This window comes from Excalfactoria chinensis, chromosome 4 (assembly GCF_039878825.1).
Source record: "Excalfactoria chinensis isolate bCotChi1 chromosome 4, bCotChi1.hap2, whole genome shotgun sequence".
In the NCBI taxonomy this organism is placed as follows: domain Eukaryota; kingdom Metazoa; phylum Chordata; class Aves; order Galliformes; family Phasianidae; genus Excalfactoria; species Excalfactoria chinensis.
In genome coordinates this window covers 70,949,523-70,973,560 of record NC_092828.1, presented here as the reverse complement: position 1 = coordinate 70,973,560, position 24,038 = coordinate 70,949,523, and the positions used below count along the sequence as shown (strand labels likewise).

The 24,038-nt window shown below is 38.4% G+C and overlaps 1 protein-coding gene across 7 annotated transcripts in view; it reads left to right on the top strand.

Annotated features, from left to right (window-relative positions):
* TENM1 (teneurin transmembrane protein 1) overlaps window positions 1-24,038 on the top strand; it is an 813,967-nt gene that overhangs the window by 722,144 nt on the left and 67,785 nt on the right. For 6 of the 7 annotated variants that reach the window (XM_072336858.1, XM_072336859.1, XM_072336863.1 and 3 more), the window contains 5 exons: window positions 118-141; window positions 2,432-2,578; window positions 12,638-12,854; window positions 19,625-19,744; window positions 21,472-21,733. In XM_072336858.1, coding sequence (XP_072192959.1) covers window positions 118-141; window positions 2,432-2,578; window positions 12,638-12,854; window positions 19,625-19,744; window positions 21,472-21,733 — 770 coding nt within the window. The remainder of the gene's footprint in view (window positions 1-117; window positions 142-2,431; window positions 2,579-12,637; window positions 12,855-19,624; window positions 19,745-21,471; window positions 21,734-24,038) is intronic. The other variant, XM_072336860.1, reaches the window with a different exon arrangement.

Here is a 24,038-nt window from a genome sequence, read left to right as displayed (position 1 = left end):
GAAGGGAGGCACTTTATGTCTAACCAACAGGTGGCAAGCCATAAGCAAATGGTTTCTGTCTTTTCATTTTGATACAGAAGTTCAATCCATCTCAGTTTTGTTCTTTTCTTTTTTAAGCTCACTACTTAGATGCGGTTCGAGGTAAGTTTTTCCTATCAGCATTGCAAAAGAATCATGAAAAGATACAAAAGTATTGAGAATTAAGTGTTTTGTGTTATATGTTTTGTCTGGGCTTCCATACTGTTCAGCTGCCAAAAGAGATCAAATATTTGTTCACAGAGATATATGTATATACAAAGAGAGATTTACAGAAAAATATGCAGATTTTGTGCAGTTTTGTGCAGATTATGCAAATAACGTATTCAACTAATTTGCAAAGTTATAGCATTGTACACATTATTCATGCAGCCATCTGATGTGCTGTTATGTAAGTCAGATCTTTGTTCTTTCTTGCCATCGCAAAGTAGCGACAGAGCGGAGGACTTGCTAGAAAAACTTTGTGCAGATCCTGTCTTCTGTGACAAGAAAACATTTTCATTTTTTGCTGGTTGTGTTTGAAGGCACTTTTGATAGAGAGGGACGTGTTTATAGAGGCTATCTTGGCTAGATGCATGATAGAGTTCTCTTCAAATCATTTGATACAAGGGTTAGGTTTTATGTTGTTTTGTTCATTTGATTCCCATGCCTTGCCCCAGGTCCTGCTTGGTCATGGCAGTGTGAGTGCCTTCCTGCGCTTGGCTGCAGTCCCTCAGTCCTAGCCCTGCTGTGCAGAGCAGTGATGCCCACTGCCCCTTGCAGAACTGCTCTGAGCTGAAATATCAAACTAACCAACATTCCAGAAAGAGATGAGTGTTTGTTATCTGTTTGTTATTTCATTTCTTCAGAATTAGATGATGATAATAAAAACACATAAGCATTCATTTGATTACGTTTATAGTCTTAGACAATAACCATACACAACAGCAAAATATAATCATGTACAAGATATGAATTAACTCAGTAGGATGGTAAACTGAAGTGGAAAAAAATCCCCTCTCAAATCCTGTCCTATCCTCACAAAAAGGCAAATAATTGGGTTTTACAGTATGTCTGGTGGTTGCCAACCTCATGTTATTTTAGAGCAGTGAGTTCCAATGTGAGAAAACCATGCCACCTGTCTTCAGCTCTTCCTAGGAAGAGACTCAGACTCTCCTCTCTCAGATGTGATTGATAAACTGTCCACAGAGTGGGGAGGAGAAAGATGATGTGTCAGGTGTAAGGTTGTTAGGAGACTTGCTGCATTCTGGATTTTAAATCACATCTGCCTAGTTGTAGGCACTCTCTGGTCTGCCTCTCCCAAGCCTTGTCAGAGCACCTCCCTCCTGGGGCTGCCAAATGGATGAGCAGACTGAGGCCTTTTCTTTCTTCCTCTAAAGAAGTTCTCTCTATTAATACCTAACTGCTGATTTTCACTCTCAGATACAGGGGGGCATTGAAATGCTGTACGTTCGTGCTGATAAACAGGAGCCCTCTTAGAAAGGATGCTGCTTGCACTGTTAATCTTACTGCTGGACTTTATTCATTGTCCTTTGGCTCCATGCATGATAGGGTGAGGATCTGACAAATGTCTGAGCTGGCAGTAGGCTATGCAAGCAGATGGACATGAGTGCATGCATCCAAGAGACAATTCCTCAATCACTCTTATAGGCAAGAGGTCTAGATGAGAATGTCCAAATTGTTATTGATTCAGAGTTTACAAGCATATAATCCAGGGGATGCTGCAATCACTGCTCCAGTTTTGATCTAGAACCAGGACCACTAAAGGGCAACTGTCTGTCATATTTGAATCAGCTACAGTGTGAAAGAGGTAGAAATAGACATTGAAGAGAAATACTGCCTCATTTTCCTTCTGTAAAAAGTCATTGCATTGTGGAATAATCCAGATAGGCTTTTTCACATTCAGCTCAGTCTTTGTGATCAGAATAAACTGATCACCTCGTTTCCCTGCAGCGTATAGGATTATGTCCAAAAAATGCCAGTTTGTCATTTAAAAAATACTTCCCATATATACCTTTGGTATAAACATTGAGTATGTATATACATTTCCTGATGTACAGATTTTTTTTCCATGTGTAGAGAAAGAGGTTGACACAGCAGGCTGCTAAGTAACTTCCTACACATTTACTCACTTTTTTCCTGTGCACAAAAGGTTACACACTAAAAAAATCCTCATTCCTCAACGAGAAATGATTTCTGGGCAAGTAAAAATAGGGATAAGTTCAGGTATTTTTCCATATTCAGCTAAGAGTATGAATGTCTTGCAAAGGAGCTGTATTACACTCATTTTTAGGCAGCAAGTATTAAAGAATGTCATTGAATAATTGCAACTGTACAGGAAGAGAAGAAGAAAACTCCTCAATGAATGTTTCTTTTCTTACTTTTCCTTTAATAGATGGCTGCCCAGGTCTCTGTTATGGAAATGGCAGGTGTACACTTGATCAGAACGGATGGCACTGTGTTTGTCAAGTGGGCTGGAGTGGCTCAGGATGCAACGTCGTCATGGAAATGGTGTGTGGGGATAACCTGGACAATGACGGAGGTATGATGCACAATTCATGGCTCTGTTTATTTGTCACATCCTCTATTCCCATTTGATTCTATAGTTTTGCTGTATGTTTTCCTTTTTGTCACAGAATGTCGATGTTTTGTTTGTTTACTCAAGACAGTTGCTCTACAGACTTCATCAATGCAGTGAAGATCTTTTTGTTAGAGGTCCTCCAAGGCAGAATTTATGTATGTGCCATACCTAGCATCCTAGCTCTTGGGTATTTTCTAAAATATATTTTTTTAAAAATAGTCTTTTAATGAGTCATTTCTTTCACCTGTTCTTTCACCTTTCTTTCTTTCATCAGTGAGTGGATGCCCAAATGAATAACCCTCTGTTGGTCTTGGAAGCAGTGAAACTGCTTCCGATAAGCTCTTTGCAATACCAGGCCAAGTATTGTAGGAAAAAGTTGACTCACTTGACTGGTGATGAGGATCTTTGGCTACAGAACACTCCCTCTCAGGCAGCAGCATTGTTGTTTTTTTTCTAGCAAAAACATCCAGTCTTTATTTCAAACTTTCCAGTACCAGATTCATTTCTCACGGGTGGTTCTCAAAGTACTCTTAGCTATCTTTTTAGGAATACTTGATTTACTAGACAGTCAAGGAGGACTGTTGCTTCCTCCACTTTTATTTGTCCTCATTGGCTCACCCCATAGTTGGAGCTGCATAGGTTTCTCGGTCAGACTGACTGCATCTGCCCCGAATATGGTTATTTTCTCCCTTAGACTTTATACTGGAATGTATACAATTTTGTTTTGTCACACTTACACAACATCTCAGCGTCTTGGGAGAGATCTCATACCTCGATGTTGTGTCAGAACTTAATATAATAATTGTCTATTTTCTTCTAGGTCATTGATAAATTAAACTTGATTGAAAGCCAAGAACTGAGGTCACTGTGGGACCTCAATAGAAACACTGTGACTCAGTGATGATTCCTCATTTACAAATATATTTTGAGACCTTCTGATTTTGTATCCTGTGAGCTCTAAGACCATGCTGTCCTTTGGCAAAGGCTTCCTCATTTCTGAATCCCATTCAAATTTGTTTATACCTCTCTCATCCTTCCTTTTTTACCTTATTTCCAAGAGCACCAACAACCATGTCTCTGCCCACTCTCTCTGCTCCTCTATGCTGGTGTGTATCCCTCTTACACAAGGTCCCACAGCTGGGATCACTGCCCCCTGCCTGCTTTCCCATCTGTCTGGTGCTCTCCCCTGCTGTCCGAGCCTCTGACTCACTCGCGTACATTCTCTAAATCTGCCCACAAAAATCCTGTTTTCCCTGTAATGTATGTAAAGCATTTTCCGATACACTCTGAACTGGTTCTGTATAAACTGTGCTGCATTGTGATTTTCTATGCTTTATATTCAGCAGTAAAGGTGAGTTATTGAAAGAGTTGGCAGTCTTAACTCTAAATCTCCTTGAATTTGTCAGTTTAAGGCAGACACTTAACATCATTTCACTGCCGGTTTTAAAAGTAATTTTCTTTCTCTTTTTTAATGGTAACATAACGTACTAGGACAGCTCTGTTGACGTTACAATTAGAGATAAGTGCAGAGAGAAATATTTAATTAATCTGACTGGTACAGATGGGCAAAATGTAATTAAGTTTTCTTCACAATCAATATTATTTAAGAAAAGTATATTATATCTACATATTAAAACCAGTTCTCTTTATATATGAAGTTCATGGGACCTGATTTGGACAAACATAAATTAGAAAAATATCCCTACATCCATTGGAGTTATACCAGTTTTAATTTTACATGAAATCAGAAGCCAATTCTTAGTGTTTCAGAATCTGTGTACTTATGGAACCATAAAAACAAAATTAGGAAGGAGTTGTGACATTATCTGTTAAGTTCTACTTGCCGTGAGGTTATACCTTAGACTGTGTGATCATTATGGTGGCATAATGAGTTCCCATCCATCAGGCTGCAGGTTTAGGCTTGTATGGATGGAGCTTATTAAGTTTTTGTCTGCAGTTGTGGTGTGCTAAGAGCGTGTCCTTAGTTAAGTTACCAAAACTCAGCTGTGAGGTAGTCAACTCATAAGTAGTTAGTTATGATAGGATCACATTCAGGCAGCAACGCGTAGCCTTAAAGATTGTGCTCCAGACCTAATTTAGTGCCACACATAGTCTGAAGTGTGGTATTCTTTCTAGAAAAGGTCTTATTTTTTGCAGTTCAATTTAGTCATGTTTAAATCAAGCATTCTGTATCAACTCTTATGAGGTGTTTTGTGCTTCAGGGTCTTTAGGAAGAAGTCACAACCAAAGAGTAAAACTGTGGTAGCATTGGACAAAAGCTACTTCAAGCAAACTCTAATTCCAGCAGTTGCTCAGCATGATAAATTTGTGTAGATTTATTATACAGTACTTTCAGAGACTGAAAACTGGGCATTGTTACTGTATCAAAATACATGGCAGAAAAAAAAAAAATGTATCAGTAAAAATGGAAGAGTTCTAAGTGATTCCAGCTTCAGAGATTATTTAATGTCATTTGTTTGGCATGAAGAAGTGTTAGCATCATAGTGTGATCTGCGCCACAGAAGCTTTAGGGGGGAGGAAGACTTGAACTGTTTTTGTAAGAACTGCTATATTAGTTTAAAAGCAACCCACAAGTGTGCTCATGTGCATCCCAGCTCTGCTGACATTGAAACACTGAGTTCATCACCAGGGTAGTTGTCCCTGATAGTAAGGTTAAACGTGCAGAACCATCTTCAGGAGATGTTTCTTTTAGAGCCCTGTTAGTATGCTCAGTATTCACACCCTGACTGTATCAGAGCTGTACCATTCCTTCTCATCACTCTGTTAGCTTTACTCTCCTTGTAGAGTTAAGGGCATGTTTACCCGTTCAAATATCACTATAAATACCACTGGAAAGGTCTTAGCATTATAACAGATGTGCAACGACATGGTTTGCACTTGCTCTTGTTGAGTACATCTGTAGTCTGTTAGTACAGCGATGTCCATTAAATAACAGCAAGACGTCAAGATGTCCTTTGCAGTGGGGTGTGCCTTTCCCCCACTGCAGCTTTTCTCAGCATTACAAGTTCCCCATTTCTTATTCTCACTCTTTCGTTATTGTGACTGATGTGATTTCAGTTTCAATGTATAAGATGAGCATTCCGCTCCTTTGAGCACCTCATTTTCTCTTGTCCTACCAATTGTACTCTGCTCTCTTTGGAAGCTTTGGTTGGTCCAAAAGGGGAGTATCAGTGTCCTATGGCTGCAGAGCCTAAGCTCTGGGATGTGTGAAGAGCTGGGCACCAGCCCTCCACCAGCCTGCCAGCCACTCTTCTGCTCTTCTTACCTGTGCTTACTTTGCTACACATGTGGGTCATCGTGATAACCTCAAAGATACAACCTGTCATTCCCTTTAATTTCTTTGATACCGATCTCTGTTTTAAATTTGCTTGGATCATTTTTTTTTTTTCCTGAATCAATCTTGACTGTTTGTTTTTAAGGAAAATAATACTGTTTACTGCAAGCTTTGAATTCCCTTCCAAATACCCCTTCAGTTACTTCAGACAGTTGCTTTAGCTCTCTCCAGGCTTTTCCAAGCACAAGAAAACATACGACTCAGCATAGCCTTTGGTAGATAGCCATCGCTGCTAAGATATTGATGTATTCCTGACCCATCCATTGGCATTTTAATAACCTATCCATCACAGGGATATTGAGTCCATATATAAGTAATATGCTATTATTACACAATATAAATAATAGTGATGGGAATGGTTTTTGCTGTTGCTGAGCAGCGAGGGCTCCCCAGGGATGCTTTTTTCTGAAAATCATATTCTGATATATTTGCACTCTCCTGCATGTGGAAGGCCAAACACTACTTCTGCCCATTGAATAGAACACAGAACAGCCTTTCCAGAGATGCAGTGTTGAGTTTCCAGTGTCCTTACACAACAGCAGTGTTCTCAGTTAACAGCCTCAGTCTTTGCTGTATTCTACATATTACAGCTGAAATTTGAGAAGACATTTGGATTAATGCATTACAAATAAGCAGCAGTCTCATTAATGTTGCTGCTGCCTGGTCTCTTCCAAAGCTCCTCTTTGATTCAGTTCACTCAGATTCCGGGCAACCCTAATTGGGCTTAACTGAGCCTGTGGTGAAACAAGTTGGCACAGGCATTGTTTAAAGCTTATCTGAAATCTGTAAAAGAAAGCGAGCAAATGCAAGTTGAAGACTCCTGTGGATTTCTCTTCACAGACAATGAAAGTGTTGGACAAATGACTATTTGGGTTTAATCACTGAAAATCTCAAATCCCTCAAGATCTGAGAATTTTGGTCTTGAGTTTTTTACATTGATGTGAATAAGAAGTTTGGAGAACAAAATCTGTTTACTGAAGGGGTAAACTTGCAGCTTATTTTGCTTTCTCTGAAAATGTTCTGCAGGTTTGTTCTCAGAGTTGCATCCCTGCCTTGCACTCTTCAGGATCTCTATGGAGAGCGAGACCACATACAGAGGCACCACTCGGTCACTCTGCAGCAGAGAAGGCAAAGGGCATTAGTATTGCTTATATTAAATACAGTACACTGCTTGGGGATAGTCTTGATTTTCATCAGAGTAAGCACATACATTTCTTGGTACATGTGTTTGGGAGTATCCCTGCGTACATGTATATGCAAGTGAAGTATAAGCATATAGGCTGCTACATGCAGCATTCTGTTTTTTACAGTAAACATAACAGTTCAAACCTAAAGTACTGAACATTAGCAGTGCTTTCTCCATGTATGAAAAAGCTCAAAGGAATGAGAACTGTGCTCTTTGAACTTTAAAGCAGAAGAATAGCAATTTTTATTACTATTTGCATTTTGCTTGCTGGCATTTGATAATGGGAGCAGATTATTAAAATCTGTGGTAACCCAGTAGTGTGGGAGGTAGAATCCAATTGAATTTGGCATTTCCATATCCAGCCAATAAAACCTCTGAGTAGTTTAATAGAAAATAAGCTGTGGTGAAAGCAATTGCATTTTGCATTAGTGAGCTGGGGAAGGGACCACTGCTGCAGTGGGTACTGTTTTGTTCTTTGCTTCCCTCTCAGTGACCTTCCCAATGCCTTTCCAATGTCTTCATGATATTCTGCCACCTAGAAACCAATTGTGAAGACAAATACATTTTCAGCATCATGTTGTTGCAAGACAAGTTGAAAGTAATTCAAGGTCTGATGGGAAGATTCAAAAAGCCAGGAGTTAAAAGTAGATGGCATGAAGGTGTGAATACCAGGCCTGAAATATTTCACTTGTTCCATGGTCTTGCTATTAGGTTTTATGTTAACAAGTAAGATGTTGCCTCAGCTGACAACGTACTTTTTCCAACTATTATTGTATTTCCCTGAGCACTTAATATAGATAATGTGCTTTAATACAAACTGTATAAAATACAGTTATTGTGAAGCATATTTTCTAACCTGATAAGGAAGTAGTTATGTTGCTGGGAAGTAACCAAGAAGGAGGTGGGTCCATAGCTTCACTCCCGAGTTGGCCAAGTGCTGGAGGTGCTCCTCCATGTAGAAGAGAGATTGCTGCATAATCTGTACGTTACAGAGTGTGCTGTACAGAGCACACACAGAACCCTCAGTGGCAGAGAGGAGTGGTGAGGCTGAGAACAGAGCAGCTTGTTTTGGCATGCTCTGCCTTCTCTTTGAAGTTGCTTAAATTATTTAAGAGAGCCATGAATCACTTTTTATCCTCAAGTTGGTCTTTGTGGATTCTGTTTTAGCAATAGCGTTAGAAGTATTTTGACTGTCTAGTTTATTTACTTTAAAAAAAAATAAAAAAATCTATAATTACCTTTTGCATGCAAAACAAAATACCTGGAAGTTGTGAACATGTAATTCTTGCCATCTCTCAAGTTTGAAATTTGTCTCACCAAAATCTGAATCACTTGTTATATAATCTGTACTACACTGTGAAGGTCCCCAACTGCCTTTTATATAAGATAAATATAAAAATGCTAATAGCAAACCAAAGTCATTTACACCCCTGTAATACATCCTAGTCTACACCTATGCTGTGATGCGCTGCTTATAATTGACAATAAAAACTCCAGTATGCAGAGTCCCCTGACATATAAATTACAGTTTTTGCTGTTTGCAGTGGTTTGTTCATACTCCTTACTGTTGTCTCCTGAGATCTAATAGAAACCCTGCTGTTTTCTTAACACACTAATTTTTAATAGTTCATTCCTGATCTGAAAACTTAACACAAACACAAAAAAAAGCAAGCACAAGCAACTATGACCATTGGTTGAGAACTGAAAATTGTGTCTATGTGCTATTTCCAAATGAATGAGTTTATTAACGAGATATTTTTGGGGGGTTATTCTCATGAATTAAAAATCTCAGTTTAAATAGGATTGTTGATAGCGGGATCTACACATGCATTTATTAATTCCTTTTAATGGATATCATGCTGAATTATGGTAGTAAACAGCAAAAATACAGCTTAAGAAAATCTTTGCAAGAGACAGGAATATCTGATTTATGGAATGTGTGTAAGTGGAGGCTTAAGCTGAGGAAATTATCTATTCATGTATTTCTCTGTGCCACTATGTCCAAATAAGGCAAGCTGTGTGTATGAGAAAGCTGGAAAAAAGTGTCCTCAATAATTTTTCTTCAAATAGTTCTGCTCAGAAATCACAGAGCATTTTATGTGGATTTATTAAAAAAAAAAAAAAGAAAAAGAAAAAGAAAGAAATTTGATTTTAGAGTTTGTATTTGTGGGATTTTTTCCTTTTTGTTTGTTTGTTTGCTTTAGATTAAAACAGAAGACTAATGAGCCTTAAGTTGGAAGAAACAATTTACTTTGGATACTTCCAAATTGGCCCCAAAGTAGATGTTTTATTCTTTTACTTCAACAAAGTGTGAGAAACTGCTTTCAGATTTAGTTTTCTAAATTCTGTTGGATTGTTTGGAGAAAAAAGCTAAAAGTTGCATTATTTAAAAGTATTATAGTTAGAAATTCTTAAATGCAAACTCTGTATCCATTCGTTGTGCTGTTAGGACAAATGCCACTCTGGATTGTTCAGATAGGCTTCTGGGACCTCACACCCTTCCTAGTGGGAAACCCACTCTTTCATAGCCCTGAAACACCAGAGAAGGAAATTAAACCAGGTGCAAGTAATTCAAGTCAAAATAACTCTATTAGTGGAATCTGTATGGGACCATAAGATAGTCACTTTGCAAAGAACAGATGAAAACTGAGTCTGCTTGGAAAACTGGAAGTGGTTTTCCCTTTGCCTGCTTTCTTTAAGTATACAGCATGAATGCCAAGTGCATGTTCCCAGACGTAAGCTGTTGACCGATGCAAAAAAGAATGAAGATTCTATTGGAAAAAGCAATTGTAAAGAATTTAATTGTCTTCATAGCTATTTATTTTCTAAGCAAATCTTCAGATTCTAATAGTTCTGAGAATTTTCACTTTTCCCTCTTACATAAGTGAGAGAATCGGGTCAGCTCAGTTCCCACATTGAGTAGCTTGTTGACAAGGAAAAAATTAATCAGAGGAGCTACAGCAGAATAAATTACTCCAAAATAGCTTCCCCACAGATAGTTATTCTGGAGTAAGCGTGTCTTCTTAATGATTGGTACTTGTTCTGCCAGACCAATGTTTTTCACATTTCCCAGGTACACGGCAGTTCATGCCTTGCAGGGAATACATGAGCTCCTAGAAGAAAAGCTGTCACTGCTGGAACCACTCCACCAGTAGAGACCTGACCTGAGTGGCTGCAGTCTGCCACATCAAAACCCACGCAGGGTTCTTCAAAAGTATAGAGTAAAAGCAAGGGATTTTACTTTCTTCATTGCCTTTTCAAGTCTAGTAGAATTCTTTAGTATTTACAGTCTTGGAGGGCGTGGTAGTAAACTTGATGTTTTTTCTGTTCAGTTCACTTATTTTGAGTATAGAGTGACTCATACTTTGGACAAGAAAATAAAGGAATCAGTAAGAGTAGATTCCTATTTTCCATACAATTCCAAGTTTACTTTTCAACCCCCAAAATACTTTTTTTTTTTTTTTTCCTTCAAAAGAGCATATTGAACCCCCCACCTTTTGCTCATATATTTACTTTTCCTTCCATCACGTGTGGCTTTTTTTAGACTGGTGATTGCATATTATTTCAACTAACAGATTTCCTAGCAGATTTCAATAGCTTTTTAGGTTTTCTTGAATATAAAGTGACTGCTACTCTCAAAGTCAATAAACTCAACATGGCCCTGTGAAGCTCCTCTCTCACTACTAGCATTTGCCTGTTGTGTTCCTGGACTGGGGGAAAATGGAAGAGCTGACCTGTAGCTATGCCAGCTTTGCTAGACCTGAGGGGCTCAGATTATTGTTGTTAGCTATCTACAATTGCCCTTGTCTCATCATGACAAGAACTAGCCTGCACTATCTGATTTCCCAGCTGCAGTTGGAGAGATTTGTTAATATTTTTTGCTTAGCCAAACGATTACCTTGCTCAAGGTCAGGCAAAGATTTTCAGGTTGCAGGAAAGCCCATTTCATTACACTTGTTTGTTCAGTTGAAGAGCTTTTGCTTTCCTTTCAAAGTGAATATTTTATGCTGTTATTTACTGAATACTCACAGAGAGCAGTGAGCTCTATTGAGAAAAGAGCAGAGTTGTCTGAGAGCTGGTCTTGCACCCATTAAAGTCAATGACAAAACTACAGCAGCTTCTTTGATAATACAGTTTGCCTTGAGGAGGTAGGGTTTTATAGGCACAAAAGAGTCAGCACAAACAGAGCAGGAGAAGTCAAAGTTTGAAGTGAAAATATCTGACAGTATGTTGATGTTGTAGCATTCCAATTTTAACACAAGGGAAATCCATGCAGTGATATGATGACTCCACATTTATACAGACTGACCTTGTTAAAAATACAAAGAGGAGATGTCTTTTTTGAAGGTTAAACGATATGAAGCCTTGCTGTTCCTTTATATGCATTAGTATGTTTGTCAGTCCAAGGAAGTTAGCAACCAGTAAGTCATGAAATGGAGGTTTAAGAGGATAGCTGGACATTTTGCCATACCTTATTAAATCGGAGTTTCTGGTCAAGTGTGTAATTTAGGTAATTTGAACGTCTGGGCTGCTGATGGGAACAATTAAATGCTGATGGCCCAATTTTAAGTTTTATTTAGGTGTTTAATTTAGGTTTACTTCAGTGCTTCACTTTCTTTTTAATCATAAGATTTGGACATTTAAGTAAATAACTGTCACCCTCAAATACAGCTGCAAGCTTCTCCATGGAGAAATGTAGATTTTTGAAAAATCAATTATTGCTTCAGTTTTTCATGCTTGAGGAGCGAAGGGAGGAGAAACAGATTTGTTTTCACTTACCATATTTGCTTTACTTGGGCATACATCCATGGAGAAGACTGTGCCTCTCAGGTCACTGGGGTAAAGCCTGTATGAAGGTGTGCATTTGTTTATCACCAACTGCAAAAGGACTGTAGTCATGATTCTGCCCTTTTGGGTTCATCTTAGTATTGCAACCAGTAAATGAAAACAAAAATCCTGAAGAACATATAAAACTACTGTAGGGTTTAAAGTGGAAGTTAGAAAACTGCTACAAGAATCTGTTTTACTACTATAGTAAGGATGCTCATGGGACTTATATGACATTTCAGACTCTGTTGTTATTGCAGCCTGCATAGTGAATGTATATCCTTCACAGGTGTGAAAATACAGTAGGGACAGTGAAAGTCTATCAGAGAGATCAGCTGCCCCATGTGGCAGTATTGTGTAGTGATTTTCTTCTGTTTGTTCTACAGTCCCACTCTTCCCTAGTCACTGGGTTTGTAACTTCTATTTTGTCATTGTTGTGTGGGGATTTTATGAGGTGATACAGTGTTAATAATTAGAGAGAAACACCTACCCGGAATTGAGCATGTACATAAATGCTTTATTGAATTTGAGCGTATCATAACCAGCATGCCTTCCAATTGATTAAATACCTCCTGTGCTTTCCAGTAGTAAATGCTGTGCTTTGTTCTCAGAATCACTCAGTTTTCTGAACTTTCTATTCTCTCTGTTTCAGATGGCTTGACAGACTGCGTAGACCCTGACTGCTGTCAGCAAAACAATTGTTATGCGAGTCCTCTCTGCCAGGGTTCGCCTGATCCCCTTGACCTTATCCAACACAGCCAACCGCCTTTCTCTCAGCATCCTCCAAGGCTCTTTTATGATCGAATCAGATTTCTTATTGGGAAGGAAAGCACTCACGTGATCCCAGGAGATATCTCCTTTGAAAGCAGGTGAGTTTTATTCTAGATGTAAGGCTTCTGAATATTGAGAACAGCAAGGAAATTACTTAACTAGGAAGAATGTAGATCATGGAGAAGTTTTCACTGACAATCAAAATTATTTCAAAAGATAGCAAACTGAAGCCCCGGCAGCTGTGAGTCTTCCTTATTATATTCTCATTGCTACTATAAAAGCATCACAGTAACTCTCCTACTCTTATTAACAAGACTGAACTGTTGAGGAAGGTGAACCATCAAGTACTTGAAAAATAAGTGAGGGGAAGTTCAACTCTTGGTGCTGTAAATGCACTTAATGTAAATGCATGGAGATGTGCACGTGTTGGATTCATATATGCTACTATTTGTTTAGTATTCAGAGTAGTAAATTCAACATGTTATTTATCTGTAATCTAACTATCTGATTAACAAACTTGCTTTTTTAATTGCATATGCATAAGGAGTGTGAAGTTAACTATTTTGTGTTGGCAGATTATTCTTAAGCTGTAATGTAAACAGTAATCATTGAGTGTTTTGGAGGTTGGCTTGGCCTTTAATAGGAAAAGTGTGCAATAGAAGAGGGGCACTTACATGCTCAGAAAACTGGTAATACACATTTTCTTGAGCATTTGAAATATAGGGACATATAAGTTTTTATGCTGTAGTTCACCTGGGAAGCTATAACTTACATGCTGACAAAGAGATCTACAAATCATCCACATCACCTAACTATTACCCTGTCAACTAGGCCTATACATTAGATAAACCATGTTCCAGTAATAAGGGTATAAGATTTTTTTTTTTATTTTATTTTCAGGGCACAGTAAATAGCACTTAGGTTACAACCTCAACTTCATTCCATAGCTGCACACAAATTCAATACACTTTGTAGTTTATTAATTATTAATAAAGCAAATATGTAAACAGTCTTTATTGATCTGTAATACCTAGACATTTAATCAGTGTTAATAACAAAACAGGATGTTATAAATATGTAGAACAATAGGGCATGAAAATGAACTGCATGAAGAGCACCCACCTGACAAAGCTGGGTCTCTCTGAGTACAGCACTGATGGAACCGTGCCATTACACCTGGTACAAGATTCTTGGCTGGCTGTACGTGCCATGCAGCAGACTGCAGTGTAAAACACAAATCACCAGTGAAAGATTTTCCTCATCAAAATGTGTCACCACGGGGTGTTTTCTCAGAGGAGGTGAGCGCTCAAGTCACCTGAACGGTGTTCTGTGGCATTGCAAATGTTAGCAGCCAGATTGCACATAATCCCATCACCATGCTTTTGTAGATATAAGGAACTGATCTTTTAAAGCTATCATTGATGGGATTTAACTTGGATTTAAAAGCTTTTCTTGAGTATTTCATTTCTTTACCCTCATGTCTGGTATGCTTTAGGAGAATGAAGAGCATTGAAGGTCTGTGTGTGAGCAGCAGCCCATCCTTGCCATGGTTTCATACTTCAGGCTCTGTAATACAAAGGAATATGACTTGTAGTTGGGCCAGTGCACTGTACACACCCCAAATATCATTTCCTCACGTGGTAAAGAGATTGGAGATCTTTGGGATTCTGATGGGGCTGCTTCTGCATTTAGAGTTAGGGCAGTGCCTCGAGACTTGCCCTGCACCATGTCTCTGGGGTTTTGTCAACAGTGATTTGCAGTGGACGGGACACCCTAAGGAGTTTATTGGTCTACACTTGACTTGATCCTCAAGTCTTCCAGGCTGTTGAAAAATTGCTCATCCATAAGTCAAACATTATTAAAAACAGACAGAATTTTCCTTAAGGATGGTGAATAAGCAGAATCTCAGAAGGAAGAAGTAACTTAGCAGTGCTGTATCTGTTCAGAATCTTTCCCTGACGTAGTCAGTCTGGCTGTCATCTGTGTCTGTTCATCTCCTAGGAGTTAAGATGGTTGAAAAAAATGAACAAACAAACAGAAATAATCACATAGGTAGGGTACTGTTACTACTGTAAATACATGAAAAATCTGTCCTATCTGGGGAAACCAAAGAATACTTGAGATTTTTAATCTCTTTTTGGCTACTGCTAAAGAGGTTCTGTCTGTGCAGGTGATATTAACTCCTAGCTGTTTTTAATGCTGTGTTTTGTAGCATTAGTGGTTGAACAAGAAGTGCTGTAAGGATTCATTTCAGAGTGCTGGCATCCGTTCACACTGGTGCTCAGGTATAGAATTTTGCAAAGTCCTATCTGTTTTTTGTTTTTCCTTTTTGCAAGTCTCCAAGATCATTAGGAGGATTAATGAAGAAATATCTGTTTTTTCTCCTACCTGAAAACTGATGTTCTCAGTCTTCTGATGAAAATGACATTGTGAAGTATTTTACTGTATTGTATGTCAGTTCAACTCCAATATGGGTGATGTTTACATGAATCTCACTGTAGATAATGCCAATTTCATGTTGAATTGCTTTAGGAAAGCTATCAGAAAACAGTGAAGATTATCTCTGTCCTTAAGCCTGGAAGTGTTTGGTCTCTGCCATATTCCTGACATTTTCATTGCCTGACATACTAAAATGAGTAGTTCTGACAACTGCTGGGATATCTATCCTTTTGCATCATAGACTTTATATTAGATCTTACTTTTTAAAAACTAGGCATCTACAGCATAGTGTTTAGACCAAATTTAGACCAAAATTCATATTATAAAACTCATAGTTTTCAAAAAATATTTTTTCTTGATATGTCATTTGTGCAGGGTTTTTCACATGCTGCTAACCTAAACAGTGACATGCTTAAAGGCAGATGAGACAAATTCTGAATAAATGGAAATGTGCTAGCTTACATCAGGAATGATTTTGAGCCACTGCATGTAGCATGGTGTAGAGGATTAAAATGTTTTATCAACTTCCTTTCTCAGGAAGATTTTCAGCTTGTTTCTTTGCTGAGAGTTTTTAATGCATGCTGCTGGCAAGCTATTTGACTCACTGCAAATTGCCTACAAAAGGGGTCCAGTGCATGGTACTGAATTAATTACCCTTCAAAGGCTGCTTACAGCAACACTGTCAGCAGGAAGAAATGAATGTACCTTGCCCGCCTTTAGCTTAATTTCTCTGATTGAAGGTTTTAATCAGAAATGTAATACAGTAAATGACATCTTCTGGTAATGTGACACTTGCGAATTCACACGTTGCTTGACGGAGTTCCACATCTGAGCTTAATGTCTCAGCCTGAGGTGCTCAGAGAATACTGGAAACTCAGTGCACTAAACAGTAGCAGAAAAAATAACAAATAAGAAGTAGCAGAGCAAGACAGAATGGTGGTAGAATAATGAAGTGCTTTACAAGCAGTGAAGGAATGCATCTGGAATTTTAAACTGCTATTTATATTTTAAATTAGAGATGTCAAACAAACTGTATGGCAGAGATCAGAGAGTCACAGAGCTGAGCTCCTCACTTATGCACAGAATGACCCATGAAGCGTTTACAGAGAAATTCTGCTTTTTTTAGGCCACCTACAACCCACAGGAATCTCTGCTTTCTTTCAACTGCTCCCCCTGGAGCTGCAGCTTTAGAACCGCACATCAGGGAACAAGAAACATTTTTAATACATTTGAAAACACTAAGGCATCTTATCAGGGACTTGTTCCTTCCGAAATGCTCCTAATTGGAAAACTCATTTTTGCACTTGCTATAAAGTTAAAACTTGAGTGGCCTTACTCCAAGGTCATGCAATCTTTGCAAGTTAAATGGCTGTAGGACAGGTGGTATCAGTTGTTATCCCACATGAGAAATGAAAGCAGATCAGTCACAAATGTGTAGAATAAGCCTTAGAGGCTGAAAATCCAAGAGGAAAATGCAACACATTGTGGAGGCATAATGATGTTTAGAGGTTTCTCCATTAAGATTAAGAATAGCAGTGAGCAGTTGCAAGGTCCAAGAAATAGAGTGAATAGTGAGGTAAAGAAAGAGTGAAATAGCAGGGGAGTCAAATGTGACACCACTGTGGGGAGAGGGCTCTAAAAGCTCTGTTAAGGAAAGGAATTACGTGAGATCTTCTGCAAGCCAGTGTGCTCCCTTCAGAGCGTGGTCATCCACTCTGTGAGCTGTCAGGGCACTGGGAAAGCAGGGCCAGCGGGTGCACTGTGGGGGTGTTTTGTTACTTCCCAGAGCCCTGCAGACTCATGCTGGCCATAAAGGAACTGAAAAAAGTCTTAATGCCTGCAGTAAACGCAAAAATTAGAAGTAATTCTGATCAAATGCCTAGCTGAAGATTTAGTAGGTGCTGGTAATTCAAGAAGAGGCCAAAGAGTGAAGACTCTTCAACTTGAGTGGGTAGTAAAAAGACAGTAAATAATGAGAACAAATGTGGCGACACAAAGGACGGTTTAGAACATATGAAATCTAAAAGAGTGGAAAGACAGTTCAGTACAGATAAACGTAGAATAATGAGTTTTAGGAGTCTTTATCACATAGTGTAAATGTGTGTGGCTTGTAAAATACGATGAATAAAAAAAGGAGCAGGAAGTTGAAAGATAAGTCTCTTAATATTATTTATGAATAATGAGAAGTGAATGAATAGAGGAAAAGGGCTGTGTATGAAATAATGAAGACTTTGATGAGTTGTTATCACAGAAATCTGTGTGCTTGATAAAATATGAGGAAACAGTGGAGTCAGAAGATAGATCTGTGGAATGAAAATCAGTGAACGAACAAACAAGAGTACTAGAATAACATACTGAATAATGATGACTCCTACAAGTCTCTCTTAGACCCACATGCTTTTTAAAAATGGGCCGCACTAATAAAAGAATTGGAAAGTGAGAGATAAGTCTGTCGATGTCAGAAATACAAGAAAACAATTGGAACCATTAGTTACTATTCTAATACATCAGAGAGTAATTGAACTTGGTTTTTCTTCTTCAGTGAGTCTGTGAGTCTTGTGAGTCTGTTGAAACACACAAGAGTTTGATTAACTTCAGTGGAGCAGCAGATTTTGGTCACAGCTCAGGCCACAACCAGCTTAATTAATGTAGGGAGCAGAAAAGTGCGTACTGGCATTAATGCAGCATTTCCCATTCCTCTGAGTATTCTCATCAACTTTGCTTATAATAAGTACCTTTTTAAGAGCATGGAATTCTTATTAACAGCTATGGTGAATGACATACTAACAAAGAGGTAATTCTTTACCGGTTGTGTTTTCTCAGGTCAGAGTCGACTCAATTTGATGATATCATATTGGTAAATTAATGTTCTGTTGAGTGGCTTTGGATCTCCGGAAACAAGTCCTGATTTTCAAAAATTTCTGGTCTCTAATTTACATATATGATTTCACTGAATCCTGATCAATTAGTTTCTCAAGGGATATTTCTTAAGTTTATAAACAGACTCTTAAATAATTTCCACTTAAGGCCCCATGTTTTTCCTTTAGGTTACGTATTCATACCACAAAGTTGGTGTGTGCCTATTGAGGTCTGCTGCAAACTTTAAACTTGAAAGGGAAACATTACAACGTCTAAATTTATGCTCACTGATTACCATAAATAATTAATACTGACTGTCTTTATAGACATCCTAATGTTTTTGACCCTACATGTCATAACGTTATCAAAATACTTCTGTCTACACCATTCAGTTCATTATATGAAACAATATTTCCAGGAAATATGTGCAGTTGTATCATTAGATCCTTAAGTCTGAATCCTTGCAGCCAGCAGAGGTGTGCTAATATAGAATACCTGAAGGCATGGGGCAAAATGCTGAAAGATATTTCAGTGGAATATGGATGTATAAACCCTTAGAAAATCTCAGTAGGTCTAAATTTGTACAATGAGAATATTTCATATATTATTCCTCATCCTTCATTATGTTTTTCTCCTTTATTTTTCAGTCTTCAAATATATAAAAGGCCAAAGCTAAGGGAGCGTTCTAAGGTGAAAGTATCAGACTTAAAAGACAACAGTAAGAATTTAGCTTGGGCAGTAGGAAAAAATTGTAAAGCACTCATACAGAAGGATTGGAGTGAGTTATCTGGTGAGGATATAGACAAGCATCTGTCTGGAGTGATGTAGGCATAGTTAATCTTACCTGAGGCAAAGGAACAGACAAGATTAAGTCTTGTATTTCCTTTCAGCTTTCATTTTGTATGATTTTGTCAGCCTATATTTGGACCCACTTATGATTTTACTTTCCTACCTGTTGATTTTGGTACATTCTGTCGTGCTGCCATATTCCAGACTTTTTAGTGGAATGGGATGATTTTTATGCTGCAAAGTGGCTGCAAGTCCAACACATACTAGGGGAAATTTCAGAGGGTATAGCCTGTTTAGGTCCTGCTTAGATTTACCAATGTAACCTTCCGAAGTTGAACTATGGTCATGTGTCTGACTGCTGCCTCACTGCATTAGTTCAGCCTTTTTTTTTCTAACAGGCAGCAATGCCCTGTTCTTAGTAGCAGAAGAAGAGTTTTCAAATCATCACCTCCAGAGCTGCAGCAAACTAAATCATGCTATCAGTGAAACATTTGCATAGATATTCAATGGCAGAACAAATGGTGTTCTGAAATATAGACAGAAAGGGAAATGTATTCTTGATACACTAACAATTCATAGGGCATCCTGTGTGCCTTCTTCATGATGTTTTTTTAAATCAATCTTTTGGGCTTGCTTGAATTTTCATTTAAAATCAAGTCATGATGACATTACAGCAATTCTCCCTGCTTGGTTGGGGCAGAAGTGTAACTCAGTTTAAGTTAATACCCTTCTCACTGTACCGATGAGTCTGACATTGTTGTCTCTATGCTTTTTCTTACAGACGTGCATGTGTCATTCGTGGCCAGGTGGTAGCAATAGATGGAACACCTTTGGTTGGTGTGAACGTCAGCTTTTTACACCACAACGAGTATGGATATACCATCAGTCGACAAGATGGAAGGTGAGATTTTTACATACAGTCTAGATTGTTGGCTTTTTTATAGTTAGTATCTGTCTACCTCTGCCTGTTCATGTGCAATATTCTCATAGAGCTGACTGGTCAATGTGTGGACTCAGGATGCCATCTGACTCTCTGCTTTGGTAGCGTACCTGTTAGAGCTACTTGTGGTAAAGAACCAAAGAAGAAAGGGAAAAAGAAAAAAAAAATGAACAGAAACAAGATTAGTGGCATTCAAACGCGTGGAGTCAAAATCTGACAGTAGTGCTGCACCAGCACATCCTTGACATTTGAAAATGTTCAGTAGTCAGGCTTTCCAGAGAATTCTCTGTCTTCCCTCTTTTTTCTGTATTTAGGTGTAAATCTTGCAAGTAGTTTATTGAAGTGTCAATGAAGTTAACTCCTTTAGCTGATCACTTAAGTCATACAAGTAAAACTGGGGACAAAATCTTCACAGTGACAGAATGGTCACATTGTAGCTCTGCATCCTGTTGTGCACAGTTCCCTCCCTTCCCTGACCTAATTGGACTTAGAACTGGTTTAGTTCTCAAAGACAGATGAGTTCCTATATATTCTACATTGCACTGCAGGGTTGGCCACCCATCTGCAGTAGGATCATGATGTACTCTTGAACTTCAGTTGTACTAAGCTTCTATCAGCTTCATCTTTCTTGGCTGTGTTATGAAAGACAAGAAGTCAGAAGCTTAGTGCCAGAAAGCAAAGAGTATAATTTGTCACTTTTTTGTTTTGTTTGTTTGCCTTTGTCACTTTATAATCATAAGGAGCATGCATATTTATTCTACTTTACTTTCTTGACTTTCAAATCACACTATTGAAAGTTAGTAATTACCATTTCCTATTTACGCTAGTCTGGATAAAATCGTTGCATGGAAATATGCTACCTGTATTTTGCTGTGCATGTAATCGGTGTCATTTGAGAAATGTGATGAGATATGCATAATTAAGCCTGACTTCTTATCACAGTTTGTTACCATCAAAAGTCTCGGTAATGGATGCATTCAGTAATACAGACAGTGAAGTATCTGTTTACATATTGTCTTCTGTTGCTTGACTGTGAATGTCAGAAACTCAGAAAATTACGACTGTGTATATCTTGCCTTCTATGTCCCACTGCTTTGAAGCCCAGATATGCCAACGGTGCTTCACTGTAGCTTCCAGAAGTTCACCTGCCTTATTTACAAGAGCTGATTCATTGCTCAGTGCAAATAATCCACAATTTTCCCTGAACCATATCCTGCTTAGAATGGTCTCTTATTCGCTGTACTCTCCTGAAACTTTTAGAAAATGGAAAAGCGATGTGTTGAGAAAGTAAAGGCCTACCAGGCTGGCGGACTTCTTATTCTGTAGACCATGCTCACACAGACTGTAACTGTCCCTTTCCTGAGCTAGGGATTTCCAAATCAACTAGGTCTAGATTCTTGTAACAGATGATTTGTTATTATCAGTTCTGGTTGATAAGTAGAAGGGAGAGAGACAGAAGAGCAGTGAAACACTGTACCTTGCTATTGATGCATACAGATAGAAACTGTAGAGAGGTGAAGCTTCTTCATGAATACTGTGGTAACATCAGGAAGATATACTGGAATGTTTTTACATGGTAAATTAAGGACCATAATGAGCAATATAAAGTTTTTTGTTCATGATGAACTGGAAGTTCTGATAATGTGATGATAAAACAAGAACAGTGAATTTTGTTTTGTCTTTTCCAGTTTTGACCTTGTGGCTGTGGGAGGCATCTCCGTTACCCTGGTTTTTGACAGATCTCCTTTCATATCTGAAAAAAGGACACTTTGGTTGCCCTGGAATAGATTTGTCATTGTAGACAAAGTTGTAATGCAAAGAGTGGAGTCAGATATACCATCTTGTGATGTCAGTAGTTTCATCAGCCCAAATCCTATTGTACTCCCTTCACCCCTGACAGCATTTGGAGGCTCCTGTCCAGAAAGAGGAACTGTTATTCCAGAACTACAGGTAATGAAAATACTTCAATGATTATTTTAAATGTGTTTAGTTGCTGAACAAGTTCTAGACAGTGTTCAAAATTACCAATCCTCACCTTCATTATTGTACCCTACATAGTTATTTGGTGATCGTGACATGGAAACATCTCCTTTTGGTTGTTATGCAAATAGCAATAGATTTTGACACTGGAAGCCAAACAAGTCCATGCCTGTTAAACTCGCTCACCCAATTACTCATAACAGTGTAGTTTCATATTACAATTTTATCAAACATTTCTATGGAAGGCTTGCCATTTTCTGATCAGTGTGCATTAACACAAGAGCACACAGACCCCAGATTTACACAAGTTTAAAAGAAGAAAAAAAAAAAAAAAAAAAAGGATTTCATTCAAATCAGTCGTTACAATTGAATCCAAAAGTTGCAGTTTCAGACTTTAAAACCCATTTGTAGACATGGAATATGGTAAATATTCACTGTGCATATTCTGCTTTAATTTCTTCTGCTGTGAAAACGCTGGTACCAAGTAAGGAACAATTAACCGTTGTGATGTTACTCATCACAGTGAGGTTAGCGTAGGTCTCTTTAGTACTGTTATGGAAGATGCTTTTCTCTTTCTTCACATTTTGTTAATAGTTTAAAATACTTTATTCCTTCCTTCAAAATAGAAGGAGTAGATGGGAAGTCTTGTCGTGATTTATTATTGAAATCCCTGTTCATTTATAGGAATGCACCAAACCTTTCCTAAGTTACAGATAAACAGTACAACATAACCATAGATCAATGTGAGGCATTCCACAGCGTTCCTTAAAGACTCCAAAGGACTTTTCATCTGTTCACATCTTCTTTACAATGGCATCTCCAGTGATATGTTAGCTGCTTTTTTTTTTTTTTCTTTTTTTCCTTTTTGTATTATTCTTTTCAACATAGAGTACTTTTAATGTGATCTTTTGGATTGTTTTTATTTGAATATCCTTTATTCCTGAGTCTCTTTTATGTGTTTAGATTTGTAATTAATCTTGCCTTTAACTGCTCTTAATAAAGGTGATGTATGTAAAATGCCCAACAGGATACGACAACACCAGTTTTAGGTCATGTTAAACGAAACCCCACTGTTTGGTGTATGTTTGCACAATCAGAGTTAAAGCAGTAAGATCAAAGACAGATCTGATGACCAGCTGATGACCATAGTCACAAAACATTAAGTGAAAGTAATGAACATTAATAACTGATGTGCACCAGTAAGTTAAAAATGGGTTACATTACTACACAAGAGGTCTTCCTGGTTGTTTTTTATTAAAACAATGAAGCACATAAAGATGCATTCTACTCAGAGACAACTTGGTCCCTGACTATTTTTTGGTATTGAAGGGTCATTAGAGTGTCAACTTGTATTGTACAGTACTGGGAAAAGAGCAAAAAATAACTCAGAATAATGGGAGAAGGAGATACATTAGCATGTATTAATGCATGAATATTTCCTCCTGCTTTTCTGTTAAAAATAAGAAGATGTCAGATGTATGACAGAGGGGGCAGCTGGGATGTCAGCAGGAAAGAAGGGGAACACTGCAAATCAGGAACAACAAAGGGAGCAGGATTTCCCTGGCAACACTGAGTTTCATATGTTGAAAGGACAAGCACTGGCAGGCCTCCAGCTGTACTGCAGCAATCCTGTGACAGTGATGCTGTTGCAGTACGTAAATAAGAATGTTGTGAAAGTGAAGGAATTTATTGTAAAGCAAGAAAGATAGAAAAAACAGAATACAAACGAAACAGTTTGTATTTTTCTGAGCTCAGCTAATTTTAGGCTGTGACAGACTGGCTTGTTGTTACTGAAATTCACTCAAATCACTTACCTTTTTAAGGTTTTCAGTGGCTTTTGAGTGACTGTGCTGGCATCCTTTGGGGAGCTGTTCCCCTCTCTTGCCTATTCCTCAGCACAGCCATTCCTACAAGAGCTTCTTTCTCTCAGTAGATCACAAGAGGTAAATCCCATGTTGTAGCTCTGAGGCCCACGCCATTCAGAAGGTCAAGGCCAAGCTTCTCCTTTTCCCACGCAAGCTCACTGTCTTTGCAGTCCCTCTCATTGCTGAGGGCTTATCTTTATAGCAGCTGGGAAGTGATACCACTCCACATGGGCAGAGCCACACCAGCTCTGATCCGAGTGATTCAGACAGTGGCACTGACAGCAGTGCTACGGAATGTGAACTCTGTTGCACACCATGGGGACTCACTCACCTGTAAACAAGATGACAGATGCCCTGTTTTATCTTCACTGCTGTGTGTCCATGGTTTGCTTGTTACATTTCTGATGCCC